The sequence below is a fragment of the Schistocerca piceifrons genome, chromosome 2 (genome assembly GCF_021461385.2).
Source record: "Schistocerca piceifrons isolate TAMUIC-IGC-003096 chromosome 2, iqSchPice1.1, whole genome shotgun sequence".
Classification (NCBI taxonomy): domain Eukaryota; kingdom Metazoa; phylum Arthropoda; class Insecta; order Orthoptera; family Acrididae; genus Schistocerca; species Schistocerca piceifrons.
This window is the reverse complement of record NC_060139.1, coordinates 330,727,879-330,743,201: the sequence shown is the minus strand read 5'-3', so window position 1 is coordinate 330,743,201 and position 15,323 is coordinate 330,727,879. Positions and strand designations below refer to the sequence as shown.

The following is a 15,323-nucleotide window of genomic DNA, read 5'->3' as shown; positions in this document are numbered from 1 at the left end:
TTCTGTTAACTGCATCCATTTCACTTATGTTGTGTTATTTTAAATACTGGGATCTCTCTTGTGTGAGTTACAACATCTTGGTGTCTGTACACTTTTTTTGTAGGCTGCAAGGAAATAGATTACCATGTATTCTGTTTGCAGTTCCTTTGTATTCTGGAGGTAGCTGTCATTAGTGAAACAGTGTCAAGTGAAACAGTTCATCACTGGTTGCTGCTGATGGTTCAAAATTAGTTGACTTGGAAACTGTGTGTTTGTGTGGACAGTTAGATTGTGTAGCAGTTTCTGGTTGTGCCATTATAGTTCTCAGTCATTACATGACATAGTAGTTGTGCAGGAAGCCCTGTTGGTCAAGTTGGCTGGTATCATTTGACACTTGTCATGACTCATTCCAGTGTCTGAACTGTCTCTGTCTCAGCTTGTGCAGTGACAAAGGTGGCTGATACAGCAGTTGCTCCACACCTTTACTCATTTGATTCAGTGTACAGTGGCAGCTACACATGAGTGACATCTCATCACAGCTTCTGCCTCACATCCAGCTCTTACAGTGTACCTTGGTGCTTCTCGTCTGGCAGCTTGCCAGTCCCAACACTGCTTTGGCTCCAACACAGACAACGCACCTCTGCCTCCTCCAAAGTTTAAGATTGTCCTGGATTAGTGGCCCACATTCCTTGTGCAGCTAACACAATTCCTCCAAGCCTTTGAGTTCCCTGTCAATTGTGTTCTGATTTCCTCTGACAACTCGACCACTGGCATGCCCACTGGGCACGGCGTGCTTACCAGGCACAGCACGTGTCCACCAGTTCCAATGTTACTAGCATTCTTGTTGCTGGGCCTGGTACCTTTTTGATCCCAGTGCCACCAGTGTTCGCACTGGCAGCCCCCATGCACTTCCAGTCCCACCGACACCCTTGCCACTGGGCTCGGTGCCTCTTGACATCCCAGCATCCTTACTGGCAACCCCGGTGCCCCCACTGCCAGACCCAGCACTTCTTGAGGTTCCATCACCCTCACCACTGGCCCTCACTTTGCCAGCCCACTCAGTGCCACCCTCAATTGAACCCTCTCTTGCCTTTTCTGGGCCCTTAACTCAATGGCTCCATTAGCAGAATGATGTGGCTTGTACATTCAAGAAACTGTCATTGTGTTTGGGGTCAAGCTTTATCAGATAAGGACAAGGACAGTCTCAAGTGGTATCACTCCAGAAGCTGTTTTTTGTTGTATGTGCATTAGGTAGTGTGTTCCTCTTTTGGCTGCCTGGCTTCATCCATTCATTTTAGAGTACACCTCGCACAGTGGGATTCAGCAACCCACAGCAAGAGGTCTACCCCTTCTTTCTAACCTTACTCCAATCTTCCTCCCTAAGGAAGCAAGTAATACTTCTGGAAGCTAGAATTGTTTTTGTATATATTTCAGCAGTCCTGTACTTTTCACTGTCTGAAAATGAGTACTGGCTGAGCAGTCTGACTCCTTGTAATTTCAACATATTTTGTATAACTCAATTAAATTTATTTTCCAGAAAGATAGATGACAAACAGTGCTTTAAAAGCATATAAAGTTAATTTATGTAGATATGAGGGTGATATTCTTGCTCAAGTAGTTGCCGCAGTAAGTTTTCAAATTCTACTGCTGATTTTCAGAGCCAGACTAACTGGCAGTTATCCTACAAGAATTCTAACGTAGCTATTCATTTTTCGTCAGTGTAGATTTGATGCTTATAGCAGAATCATTCCTCTCAGAAATAGCAATTGCATGTCACAGTTGTTTTGTACAGTTTTAACTAGTATAATATTTGCATCTGTTCCCTCCATTTCACTGTAAATTTTGTAGTGAGTGAGCTTTTGATTGCTTTAGATTAAACTGTCAGTAGTAAAAATCTTTTGCAGTTTGCTCATAGGGCAACTTCAGTCATTGTTGAAAAATGTTATTCACATACGAGAACCTTGAATAGGTATCAGCCAGATTAAGTCACATGACATTGAGAACTGAGCCAGCATAGTCAATGCATAGTAAATGCCATTATGTTTGTGGTTGGATCAAGGCAAAAAGGTTTTGCATGTGTCTGGTTGTTACCTTGCAGTGCTGACTTTTAGGTGTGCATGCCTCATGCTGCATGTCTTTGTCAATCACTGGCCAGTTTACAAAGTGGCAGGACAGATTTTTCATCTTATAAATCCCCCAGTATCCCAGTTATACGAACAATGGTCAGGGTTTTATTTTCTATCTAGTTATAATTATGTTGAGCGGGGTCAATTTTTTTAGATGTACGCAATTTTGGATATTCCACAGTCTTTATCAAAGAGGACTGCACCAGCACATTGCTATGAAGCATCTGTGGCTAAGATCGGAGGCTTTTGCAATGAATAGGCCAATAAGCCATGGTTGAATGGTGTTTTTTGAGCCTCCTGAATATCTGGTGTCAGCTGGTGACCATATGGATTTGACACCTCTGTAGTGTAAATGTCTATAACACTAGGAATAAAGTATGAGCAATAATTCACTTTCCCAAGTAAAAAAATTGAGTTCTTTCAGGGTTTTTTTTTTTTTTTTTTTTTTTTTTTTTTTTTTTTTTTTTTTTTTTTTTTGTGGTGGGGGGGGGGGGGGGGTTTGGAGTTACTTTCATAGCTTTCAGGGGTTTCTCTGTGAGTAATAGCTTGTTTTACTAACAACAATTTCCATGTATTCCACTGAGGGCTGAAAGAGTCTGTATTTCTGAAATCTACATAGTAAACTTTGTGATTGCAGCATTGTGTATAGAGCATGCAGATTACAATGTTCCTGTTGCACCAGTAATGATATTATCATCAAGATAGTTCTGACTGGCATAGCTCATAGTAGAAATTAATATGCAACTATAGTACGTTGTAGGAAATAAAATCTCTCAGTAGTTAGGAGAGACAAGTTTTCTGTTCAAAATACAGACCAAAAAATTTCTAATGAAATAATCTCCACTAGTTAAATTTTGCATGTATCAGTCTGATTTAAGTCTGAATGTTTGACTACATCTCAGTAGCACAGTATCATAAGGCAGTGAACTTTGCTTTGATTGTTTTGTACACATGAGCAAAAGGATCATAGCTGTTCTCATTTATTGAACTGCAAGGACTGGTCAGTATAAAAATAAAGAAAAAGTCCTACGCGTCATTGAATGTGACATTTACAGATCTTGCATGCATCTTGGGGAACAGCTTTGGTTCAGGTTTCAGCAAGTTCAACAGCACTGATTGTACCCGCATCTCACGGGTAAGTGATCGTGAGCAGTGATGATCGTATTAGCTGTAGAAACACTTTGGCACAGTAACCAGTGTTATGAAGTACTTTTACTTAAAACCTAGTAATTACAGTCGCATACACTGCTCTGGGTGGTGTCTGTAAATTTCCTTGTTTAGAAATCAATTTGTGATCCCTCTGAAATATTTAAGCACATAAATGCTGTAACTAAAGAAAAAAATATCATCACTATGCGCCCACTGCAATTAGTGATGTATATTTGTAGCTTGAAGCAATATTTCAGAACTAAATTTTGCTGTTGTAGTCTGGCCACATTTTCTTTAATTAGCCATTTTCCCATTGTAGTGTGTTCGCTCACTGTTGAAAAAGCCACTTTCCCATATGTCATTGTTGATTGCCATCACTATGTGATCATACTTTTTAATGTTGTAAGTGGGTTATATCTGAGAAAAAATATTCATTTTCACTCCTCCTTTCCTTGTATCCTCCTCATCTAGTTGCATTAAACATTTATTTCTAAATCTTCTCACATCCCCAGCATTTATCAACAGGACTCCCATAAAACAGCTGCTTGTATATAAAATTAAATGGAATTATATCAGACTTTATACGTTCCACACTGTGAAAAAAATTGAAGACAGAAAATATGTCTCGGCATCAATTTCATACCTTTCTTCCCAGTGAATTCCTGATTCTTTTCACTTCCTCACTTCATAGGTTGTGAATTGTTGAATGTGGCTGTATCTTCAAATTAAAATGTAGGTATTGTGTCTGTGTTTGTTCTTTACTGTTCCTGCCTCAGTACTTCTTTTTTTTCCTTCGGGAAAAAATACCTAATTTTAGTCATTGGTTGTGGAGATATCTTGCTAATTCCTTCATTTGTTGATCTTGTGTTCTTTACACGGTAAGTCCCATAGTGCTCAGAGTCATTTGAGCCATCTTTACATGGGAGAAGTAATACTAGTGTTTTTCTTGGGAAAATTATAGAGAATGCTTTGGTTTTATGTGTATTTCAGCATCACCATGGAAGAAGCAAAGGAAGTGCACAAATGCCTAAGGAAAGCTGCTGGCATATTCAGGTTTATTCAATCCCAGTATTTGCCTCAGTTACCAGGGAAACAGCTTGAGGGTGGTGATCTTGATCCACGTGTCCTATCTGCTTACTTGACACAATGCACTGCAGAAGCACAAGAAGGTAAGGTGAAACAATGTCATGACTTGTATAGGAGTACAGTTGCTGTTTTTATGACCTTGAAATATTAATGACTGAACACTTAAGCCCATTCAACTTATTAAATAAAAATCAGTTTGGTTTTAGTAAACATCATATAACAAACACTACACTAATTAGGGTAAATGATGATCTAAACTGTAGACTACTGAGAGACCACAGTATTGCCATTATTAAACTTTAGCAAAAAAATTTATGCAACCAATTTAACATACTGCTGATAAAGATGCAAAATGCAAAATTTTCAGATAGTGTACTGAACTCTTTTTGGGAGGAGGGCAGGTAACATTGAGAAATAGACAACAGCATCAGTAGTTCTACAAGGAGCAGTTTTCGACCTGCAGTTGTTATTCTTGTATGTTGATGATATCTTGTTGGTTGTGCCCACCTGTATGTGCTAGTGACCTCCGACTTTGCTTAAGCACCTGGCCTGAACATATTAGTGCTGCCATCACCCGCGAATGACAGCGCATATTCATTGTTCATACAGACTGAAAACTAAGCGCAGAGAAGTCTCAAATAATTGTAGGAACTCATTAGAACTTAATCGGCAGTAAAATCTTTAAATACTTGTGCCTATTTCTTTTTGTCAGTTACCCAATACTATAACAGAAAATAATTCCAGACATGAGTATAACTTTGGATGAACATCTCAGTGGAGCTGTGAAAAAAAAAGAAAGAAAGAAAAAAAAAAAAAGAACTCTCACTTTGTGCAGAATGACTCTTGCATGTCTTTATGCTTATAAGGAATTCTGGAATGTATTTGTACAGGATGTGAAATAGAAATGTTGCTTCACTTGTTCTGGTGAACCTGTACTATTGTAATGCAGTGTACCACAGCACAAGTAATGAATACTTGTGTGTGTGTTACATCTTTTATATCTGCCTGTCTGATCATATAGTCCTCACACAGACATTTGAGTGGCCGTGACCAGACACCCTTTTATCAGCTTCATAATGTGTACATCCCTTAGTGCCTTATGTCACAAATCAAATATTTATCTTCACATTCTATTTGTAACTCAGGAAGTAAAGTGTGTAGCATTTGTGATGTACCAATCTGTAAAACAAAAACATCCCCAAATTCCTCCTTCATTTCTGGTATCTTCTTCTTGTACAAGCTTCCATGCACCCTAAGCACAATTCAATGCCTACATTCAATAAAAACCTGAAGCACTTTCTTTTAACATCTTCTTGATTACATCCCCACCAAATAAGTAAATAAATTACGTAAAAAAAGAGGTCATTACTCTCTGTCAAACAGTGCAAACACTCCCTCTTCCATTGCCCTTTTTCTTTCACTCACTCACATCATCTTAGCTTTTCCCCCCTGTATTCCAGTACTTCCCTTAGTCTCTCAAATCACCCTCTTCCTTCTCTTTACTTCATGTCCATTGTTGCCATGGCTCACAATATAAATCTGCTTGCCTGTAAATTGGCTCTGTTATTCTATACTTCATGAACAAATATAAACTATTGTTTTTTGTTATAGTTATTAGTGTTTCTTGGTATTTCTGTCATTACTGTTTCTAAGTGTGAAGTTCCATACTAAATATAAAACCTTTGTAACACAAGTGCCACAGTGACTGTAATGATAAAATGTGAAGAACATCTACACCTACATCTACATACATAATCCGCAATCCACCATATGGTGCGTGGTGGAGGGTACCGCATACCGCAACTAGCATCTTCTCTCCCTGTTCCACTCCCAACCAGAACGAGGGAAAAATTACTGCCTATATGCCTCTGTACGAGCCCTAATCTCTCTTATCTTATCTTTGTGGTCTTTCCGTGAAATATAAGTTGGCAGCAGTAAAGTTGTACTGCAGTCGATCTCAAATGCTGGTTCTCTAAATTTCCTCAGTACCAATTCACGAAAAGAATGCCTCCTTTCCTCCAGAGACTCCCACCCGAGTTCCTGAAGCATTTCCGTAACACTCGCATGATGATCAAACCTACCAGTAACAAATCTAGCAGCCCGCCTCTGAATTGCTTCTATCTCCTCCCTCAATCCGACCTGATAGAGATCCCAAGCACTTGAGCAGTACTCAAGAATAGGTCGTATTAGTGTTTTATAAGCGGTCTCCTTTACAGATGAACCACATCTTCCCAAAATTCTACCAATGAACCGAAGACGACTATCCGCCTTCCCCACAACTGCCATTACATGCTTGTCCCACTTCATATCGCTCTGCAATGTTACGCCCAAGTATTTAATCGACGTGACTGTGTCAAGCACTGCACTACTAATGGAGTATTCAAACATTACGGGATTCTTTTTCCTATTCATCTGCATTAATTTACATTTATCTATATTTAGAGTTAGCTGCCATTCTTTACACCAATCACAAATCCTGTCCAAGGCATCTTGTATCTTCCTACAGTCACTCAACGACGACACCTTCCCGTACACCGCAGCATCATCAGCAAACAGCCACACATTGCTATTCACCCTATCCAAAAAATCATTTATGTAGATAGAAAACAACAGCGGACCTACCGCACTTCCCTGGGGCACTCCAAATGATACCCTCACCTCCTTTGAATATTCACCATCGAGGACAACGTATTGGGTTCTATTACTTAAGAAGTCTTCGAGCACTCATATATTTGGGAACCAATTCCATATGCTCGTACCTTAGTTAGGAGTCTGCAGTGGGGCACTGAGTCAAACGCTTTCCGGAAGTCAAGGAATATGGTATCCGTCTGATACCCTTCATCCATGGTTCGCAAGATATCATGTGAAAAAAGGGCGAGTTGTGTTTCGCAGGAGCGATGCTTCCTAAAGCCATGCTGATTCATGGACAGCAACTTCTCTGTCTCAAGGAAATTCATTATATTCGAACTGAGAATATGTTCGAGAATCCTGCAACAAACTGATGTTAAGGATATTGGTCTGTAATTTTGAGGATCTGTCCTTCTAACAAGTGGTTAGTTGTAAGAGTGGGTGAAATAGTATCAATAGTGGGTCAAATGGCAGTGTGTGACATCTCTTTTGTTATACTCTTTCAATGTTACAGATCATAAATCTGATTAACATTGTGGGTTTTCATGGATGGTAACCATTTCTTTAATAATATATTTGTTTTTGGGGGCACAGAACATGATTTTCTAAAAAGTATCTGCCTATTGTTTCACCTTTAATTGTAGGAGACATCATCAGAGGTTGTGGAAATAGGCATTTAAAATCTCCAGCGTTGACTGCTTTGAGGGGGGGTGGGGGGGTGGGGTGGGGGGAAAGGGGGGGGGGGGGGGAAGAAAAGTATTTCTAAACTCTTTGCAGGTACTGATTAGCAAGAACATATTAATTGGTCATTCACATTTGTACAAAACTTCTGTGTAATCTGAAAACTGTAAGCACCATAAACTGACCTAAAGTGGGTTTTGATGATAATTTTGCAGATAAATTAGCACTATTTGCTTTACATTAAACCAAGTACCATAATTTTCCCAGTTTGAAACCTTCTTTTTTACCTGTTGCAGATCTTCTTATGTTAATTTCTGTTTTCAGTATACCTTCTTAAGATTTGTAAATGAAAAAATAACAGTCAACTCAAGATCACAGACAATTATTCTGTAGGTAGCATTCATCATATCGGTGTGAAAAAACTCATTAAACGATTTCAGCAAGTTCTGGGATAAATTAATACACATTAGCACATCAATAAAAAATGTTAGATTTGTAAAGAATTTTGTAGCTAATGTCATGGCATCTCTTCATCATCATGAGTGATTTATATCCTCATCCGACCATCCTGATTTAAAATTTCTGATGGTTGCCAGGAGAGTTCCCATATGAAGGTCATGGCTGATTTCCTTTGTCCTCCTTATCCAACTGAAGTTAATAGGCCAGAAAGGTGCAACTTTCCTTCCACCTCTTTCAATTTATAGTACTTTCATTATTGAGTTGGTTAGTGAACTCAGGTGTGTGAGGGCAAGGTGAAAAGCTCGGCAGCTCACACTTTGATACCATTAATATCAGCAAAAGTTTTTTTGTTCTGTTCGGTGGGTAATTTAGTGGGCCAGTCAGGATGCGATGGGGTGCCTGAGTGCTCATCAAGCCAAGAATATGAGTGTGTGCAGCTCTGTGAACATTGTCATCTTGGAAGATGGTAGTGTTCACAGCATCATAAAGAAATAGAAGGAAGGGACAGAACTCGGTCACTGAACACCTTGAAATAAAAAAACATAATAGCTCATGTTATGGTAACCTAAATGATTGTACCGAAGTCATTGTATGGAGGACGCAGGACAAAGACTACACCCTCCACACCATGCAAATTAAACAGCACAATGGGATGTTGGGGCACTCAATGCAGTGCATCATTTTGAAAAGAGGAAATTGTGGCTAATTGGACCGCACTATTTCCCATCAGCTAGCTACTGTCCAGTTTCTGTATTGTTTGGCCCATTGATAACCTGAAGCTTTATGTGCAGCTGTGAGCGGTGGCCGTCTGTGGGGTACCTGTTTCCAAACGCCCTTTCATGCAGTTCCCTTCGCAGTGCTCTTTCAGATACTGGTTGAGATGGACCTGCATTCCCTGACAGCAGCAATTCCTATCATGTTTGAAATGATGGTTGTCATTGACAAGACATGGCACTCATCTCCAGTCTGTGTCAGTTGGTATCTTTTTATGACCACTAACCTTATTCTTTGTCACATTTCTATATGTGCTACACAGTTTCTTTGTAAATGCATTGGACTGTCCCACATTGATGTACTAACAAATGTGACAACTTCATAGCCCCTTTGTGCTATTCCTGTAATGTCTTCATGTCGACCCATCTTACTCCACTGATCCTGTACAATGAACAGGCACATACACACTACTTCAGTGCCATGGCTTAAGTCAGAGTTGGGTAGGTCAAATGGCTGCATGGTACTAGTTCTACATACCTCAGTGTACTCTTTTATGGAGGTGACTAAATGTCCAGTAAGCTTATGTAAGAAGAGATGTGGATAAAAAAGGAAAATGCTGCTGCCCACAAAAGGTGCTTTGGCAATGAGAAAATTGGGTGATTCAGAGTCAAAATTAAAAGCAGATGATATAAAAAGAGAGCTTTTAAAGTTCAATCATGAAGCTAAAACTGTTCAACTTGCGCTCGTATTATGCCTCAAATGCATTTAAAGAATGTTACGTAAAAGTAATTGTTCTCTCCTTAGTCTATAATATTTATATTTCATTTTGGTTTCTGATCAATCCTCTCAACAGTCACAGTTGCAAGGGCAGTGGAACTGAAACACAATCCAAGCTTAATATCAGCTTTATCGAATGAGAACATCCAAAATGTTTGCTGATGCTGCAACAGTATTAGCTACAGTTGAGCAAGCAAAGCAGTGGGTGCTCTACCTGAAGATTAAGGCAGCTTTCTATGAAGCTTATGTAAGTAAAATGTCATATAAATTCTTGTTTTCATTGTTGTATTGTCTGCGTCTAAACGCGTGCCACACACACACACACACACACCACACACACACACACACACACACACACCACAGTGCATGTGTGTTTTCAACTACTCATTATCCACAAGAGGGAAGTATATGATGGTGTTCAGAGGAAGAAACTCACTCAGCTTCATTAGTAGATATGAGTACACGAGGTATGAAGTTAGAAATAATGGATTTTTTTTTCTTACTCTGTTGCTACCGCTACGTTAAACAGACTGCTTCACCTACAGTTTCCTTTCCTGTCTTTTCATGTCCATTACACTGTTCTCTTTAATACCAGGGGAAGGAGCATTTGATTTCAAAAACATGATACTCAATTCCAGCTACTTTGTGTTGCAACAATTGAAACTCAGTCCAGTAACTTTACCTTGCTGTCATGATACACTTGAGTAATTATTATAAATTAGCTATTTTATGATACTAAACATTTGCATGTTAGTTAATCACTAGCACCATTTACTGACTGTGAGTAGGACATAGTCTAACTTTTGCACATGTTAGTAGTACCTATGTATGTAGTAACATCATCATTTTTATTCGTATCAGAAACACTGTGTTAAGTGGTATGCTTTGGCCTTCAGCATTATTATTATTATTATTAACATTTCTTTCCTTTCTCAGACGTTATGTCTGGTTAAAAATGGAAAGTGACGCGGACCTTGATCAAGCATGGACTTCCTTTTAACTGTACGGTATATGTTACATTGCATTTAGGAACTTTCGGGTAATTGAACATGTAATCAATAATTACAGATTTCTGTAGTTGTATATATACGTTTGGATGAAGCTGTATTGTGTTGATGTACTGATGGATATTGTGTGGGATGACTCCTGTAGTTAATAGTATAATTGGTATGTCAACTTTATCCCTGATGCCACATGTCCTTGACTTCCTCAGCCAGTTGGATGTATTTTTCAATTTTTTTCTCCTGTTTTCTTCTGTATATTTGTTGTATTGGGTATGGATATTTTGATTAGTTGTATTAATTTCTTCTTTTTATTGGTGAGTATGATGTCAGGTTTGTTATGTGGTGTTGTTTTATCTGTTATAATGGTTCTGTTCCAGTATAATTTGTATTCATCATTCTCCAGTACATTTTGTGGGTGCATACTTGTATGTGGGAACGTGTTGTTTTATTAGTTTATGTTTTTATGGCAAGTTGTTGATGTATTATTTTTGCTACATTGTCCATGTCTTCTGGTGTATTCTGTATTTGCTAGTATTGTACATCCGCTTGTGATGTGATCTACTGTTTCTATTTGTTGTTTGCAAAGTCTGCATTTATTTGTTGTGGTATTGGGATCTTTATAATATGCTTGCTGTAATATCTGGTGTTTATTGTTTGATCCTGTATTGCAATCATGAATCCTTCCATCTCTCTGTATATATTGCGTTTTCTTAACCATGTGTTGGATGTGTCTTGATCGATGTGTGGCTGTGTTAGATGATACAGGTGTTTTGCCATGTAGTGTTTTCTTTTTCCAATTTACTTTCTTTGTATCTGTTGATGTTATGTGATCTAAAGGGTTGTAGAAGTGGTTATGAAATTGCAATGGTGTAGTCCGATGTATTTATATGAGTGATTGCTTTGTGTATTTTGCTAGTTTCTGCTCGTTCTATAAAGAATTATTATCATTATCATTATTATTATTGTTGTTTACACTGCTGAGCCAAAATGTTGTGACCACTGCTCATCAAGTGCCTGCCGCCTGATGGCACGTGATGTGGAAAGGAAAATATAAAAGTGTAGGAGAGAGAAATGTGGAGTCATTGTACCCCAAGACGAGGCTACAAATGAATTTTATTCATTTGTGGCCTCATGAATAAATTCAGTGACCTAAGGAATCTTGAAAAAGGTCATGGCACCTGTCCCATGTAGCAATACTGCACCAACCCCCCATATATCAGTACATTAATATTAGGACACATAAATGTGTACATACATTCATAAGACTGCACAAAATCAATCATACCTAACTATAAGAACTGCTGTTGCACTTACAATGAAAATCTACAATCCTAGATTTTTTATGTCTTCTCAATCTAATACTACATTTCTTCTCATTATTTTGTATGGAAATGTCGTGGCTCATTTGTCATAGAGTGACACAATCTATTAATGATGCCTTTATGTCCCTTATATGTCACTCTTTATTCACTCAAATGATTTCTGCCTAATGGACCAAGATTTGCTGCTTCACTATAATCATCAGGTACCCACCTCATTCTCATTATGCAACAATGTTCTGCCTCTCCAAAATTATAAAAATCACTGTAGTACTGTTATGTAGGAAGCATGACATTTCCCAACGAACCATTGCAAACGCTCAAGATTTTCGGACTCACTCATGTGCCTTTTAAATCATGGAAGGTTGCCACATGAAAGTGATCATTTATCAGCTGGTTGCTAGTGATGACTGAATGCCACATGGACAAAAATGTAATCACAATCCCTTTTAAAACATTCTCCATAACCCTTTTTATTTGTATAAGAACAGTTCTCTTTTTTTCTGTCTCCTTCCCAGTTCATTATTTTTCCCGTGTTTTTATTTCTCCCCTTCTTTTTTTTTTTTAAAAAAAAAAAAAAAAAAGCTCTGTACCTTACATCTTTGTCCATCATCTTTCCCCTTGTTAGTCTAACTCTACAGTTTGAATCTTTAGGCCATGAAATGAAATTTTCACTATGCATAAGAGTGTGTTCTGGTGTGATACTTCCAGGTGAACTATTTAGACACTGTTCACAGCCAGTCCTCACTTACTCAATACTACCAGTCTACTATCTACAGTCAGCACTGCCTGTGAAAGGCAAGAATATCAAATTATGGTCTGGCACACAGTTTGTCTCTTCACTAGTTTTGAATGCCACCCATTTGTCCGTTGTTATTTCTATAAATTTTTCTTGTGCATTACATCTCTTGTGTCCCTGGTATTGGCGTGACTTTTTCTACAGCACCAGTGATGCACTCTTTTCTTTTACCTGTTCCCCGTCCTAATCATGATTCACCTCTGTTTTTAAATTATGTCTGTCAGTCCTGCTCCAGTTGTTCTTGTTATGGCAGCTGAGAGAAGACGGGTCCTCTTCTCTCACAAAGATTGCTAACAATAATTTGTGAATGTCATATTTACCTAATTCTGTCAGTATGTTTTGTTTTCTAAAAGTGATCTAATATTCACTTTCATTTTCTGTCTTGTATTCTGTCATCATCATCATCATCATCTTGGACAGTTTCCAGCCACTGGCTGGGTCTGTCGGGAACACAAGCCTCTCCATCGTGTTCTGTCTTTCCACCATTCCCCCTCTTCCACCTTCGTCCAGTTCTCTCCTCTTCTAGCCACACATTCCTTCACTCCCTTCACCCATCTATCTCTTGGTCTTCCTCTGGGCCTCTTCCCCTCCAGTTGCAGATCAAACATCCTCTTTGGAATTCTTCCCTCATCCATTCTCTTCATGTGTCCATACCACTGCAGTCTTGATTTTTCTATCCTGCCCTGTACTGGTTCCTCCTTTAGTCTTTCCCTCACATACACATTTCGCAATCTGTCTCGTCTTGTTACACTCAACCTGCTCCTCTGGAACTTCATTTCACTAGCCTGTATTCTACTTTTGTCGCTTTTGCGCATTACCCATGTCTCACTTCCGTATGCCAATATGGGGACAAAGTAGGTTCGGTATATAATTCCCTTGGATTTCTGTGGCACCTCCTTGCTCCAAATAAGCCCCCTAATGCATTTGTAGAACTGCCCTGCTTTTCTGCACCTTTCATTTATTTCCATTGCGTTTCCCCCCTTACTTTCAATCATGCTTCCCAGGTACTTGAAGTTCTCTACCACTTGTAGTTTTTCCCCTCCCACTTCCCCCCCATGAACCATGGACCTTGCCGTTGGTGGGGAGGCTTGCGTGCCTCAGCGATACAGATAGCCGTACCGTAGGTGCAACCACAACGGAGGGGTATCTGTTGAGAGGCCAGACAAACGTGTGGTTCCTGAAGAGGGGCAGCAGCCTTTTCAGTAGTTGCAAGGGCAACAGTCTGGATGATTGACTGATCTGGCCTTGTAACAATAACCAAAACGGCCTTGCTGTGCTGGTACTGCGAACGGCTGAAAGCAAGGGGAAACTACAGTCGTAATTTTTCCCGAGGGCATGCAACTTTACTGTATGATTACATGGTGATGGCGTCCTCTTGGGTAAAATATTCCGGAGGTAAAATAGTCCCCCATTCGGATCTCCGGGCGGGGACTACTCAAGAGGATGTCGTTATCAGGAGAAAGAAAACTGGCGTTCTACGGATCGGAGCGTGGAATGTCAGATCCCTTAATCGGGCAGGTAGGTTAGAAAATTTAAAAAGGGAAATGGATAGGTTGAAGTTAGATATAGTGGGAATTAGTGAAGTTCGGTGGCAGGAGGAACAAGACTTCTGGTCAGGTGACTACAGGGTTATAAACACAAAATCAAATAGGGGTAATGCAGGAGTAGGTTTAATAATGAATAGGAAAATAGGAATGCGGGTAAGCTACTACAAACAGCATAGTGAACGCATTATTGTGGCCAAGATAGAAACGAAGCCCACACCTACTACAGTAGTACAAGTTTATATGCCAACTAGCTTTGCAGATGACGAAGAAATTGAAGAAATGTATGATGAAATAAAAGAAATTATTCAGATTGTGAAGGGAGACGAAAATTTAATAGTCATGGGTGACTGGAATTCGAGTGTAGGAAAAGGGAGAGAAGGAAACGTAGTAGGTGAATATGGATTGGGGGACAGAAATGAAAGAGGAAGCCGCCTGGTAGAATTTTGCACAGAGCACAACATAATCATAACTAACACTTGGTTTAAGAATCATGAAAGAAGGTTGTATACATGGAAGAACCCTGGAGATACTAAAAGGTATCAGATAGATTATATAATGGTAAGACAGAGATTTAGGAACCAGGTTTTAAATTGTAAGACATTTCCAGGGGCAGATGTGGACTCTGACCACGATCTATTGGTTATGACCTGTAGATTAAAACTGAAGAAACTGCAAAAAGGTGGGAATTTAAGGAGATGGGACCTGGATAAACTAAAAGAACCAGAGGTTGTACAGAGATTCAGAGAGAGCATAAGGGAGCAATTGACAGGAATGGGGGAAATAAATACAGTAGAAGAAGAATGGGTAGCTCTGAGGGATGAAGTAGTGAAGGCAGCAGAGGATCAAGTAGGTAAAAAGACGAGGGCTAGTAGAAATCCTTGTGTAACAGAAGAAATATTGAATTTAATTGATGAAAGGAGAAAATATAAAAATGCAGTAAGTGAAACAGGCAAAAAGGAATACAAACGTCTCAAAAATGAGATCGACAGGAAGTGCAAAATGGCTAAGCAGGGATGGCTAGAGGACAAATGTAAGGATGTAGAGGCCTATCTCAC

At 39.2% G+C, this 15,323-nt stretch overlaps 1 protein-coding gene across 1 annotated transcript in view; it reads left to right on the top strand.

Annotated features, from left to right (window-relative positions):
* The window catches only part of LOC124776343 (BRO1 domain-containing protein BROX-like), a 116,882-nt gene that overhangs the window by 55,766 nt on the left and 45,793 nt on the right, over positions 1–15,323 (top strand). The window contains 3 exon segments of the mRNA XM_047251292.1: positions 4,245–4,423; positions 9,676–9,740; positions 9,742–9,846. Of these exon segments, the coding sequence (XP_047107248.1) occupies positions 4,245–4,423; positions 9,676–9,740; positions 9,742–9,846 (349 nt within the window).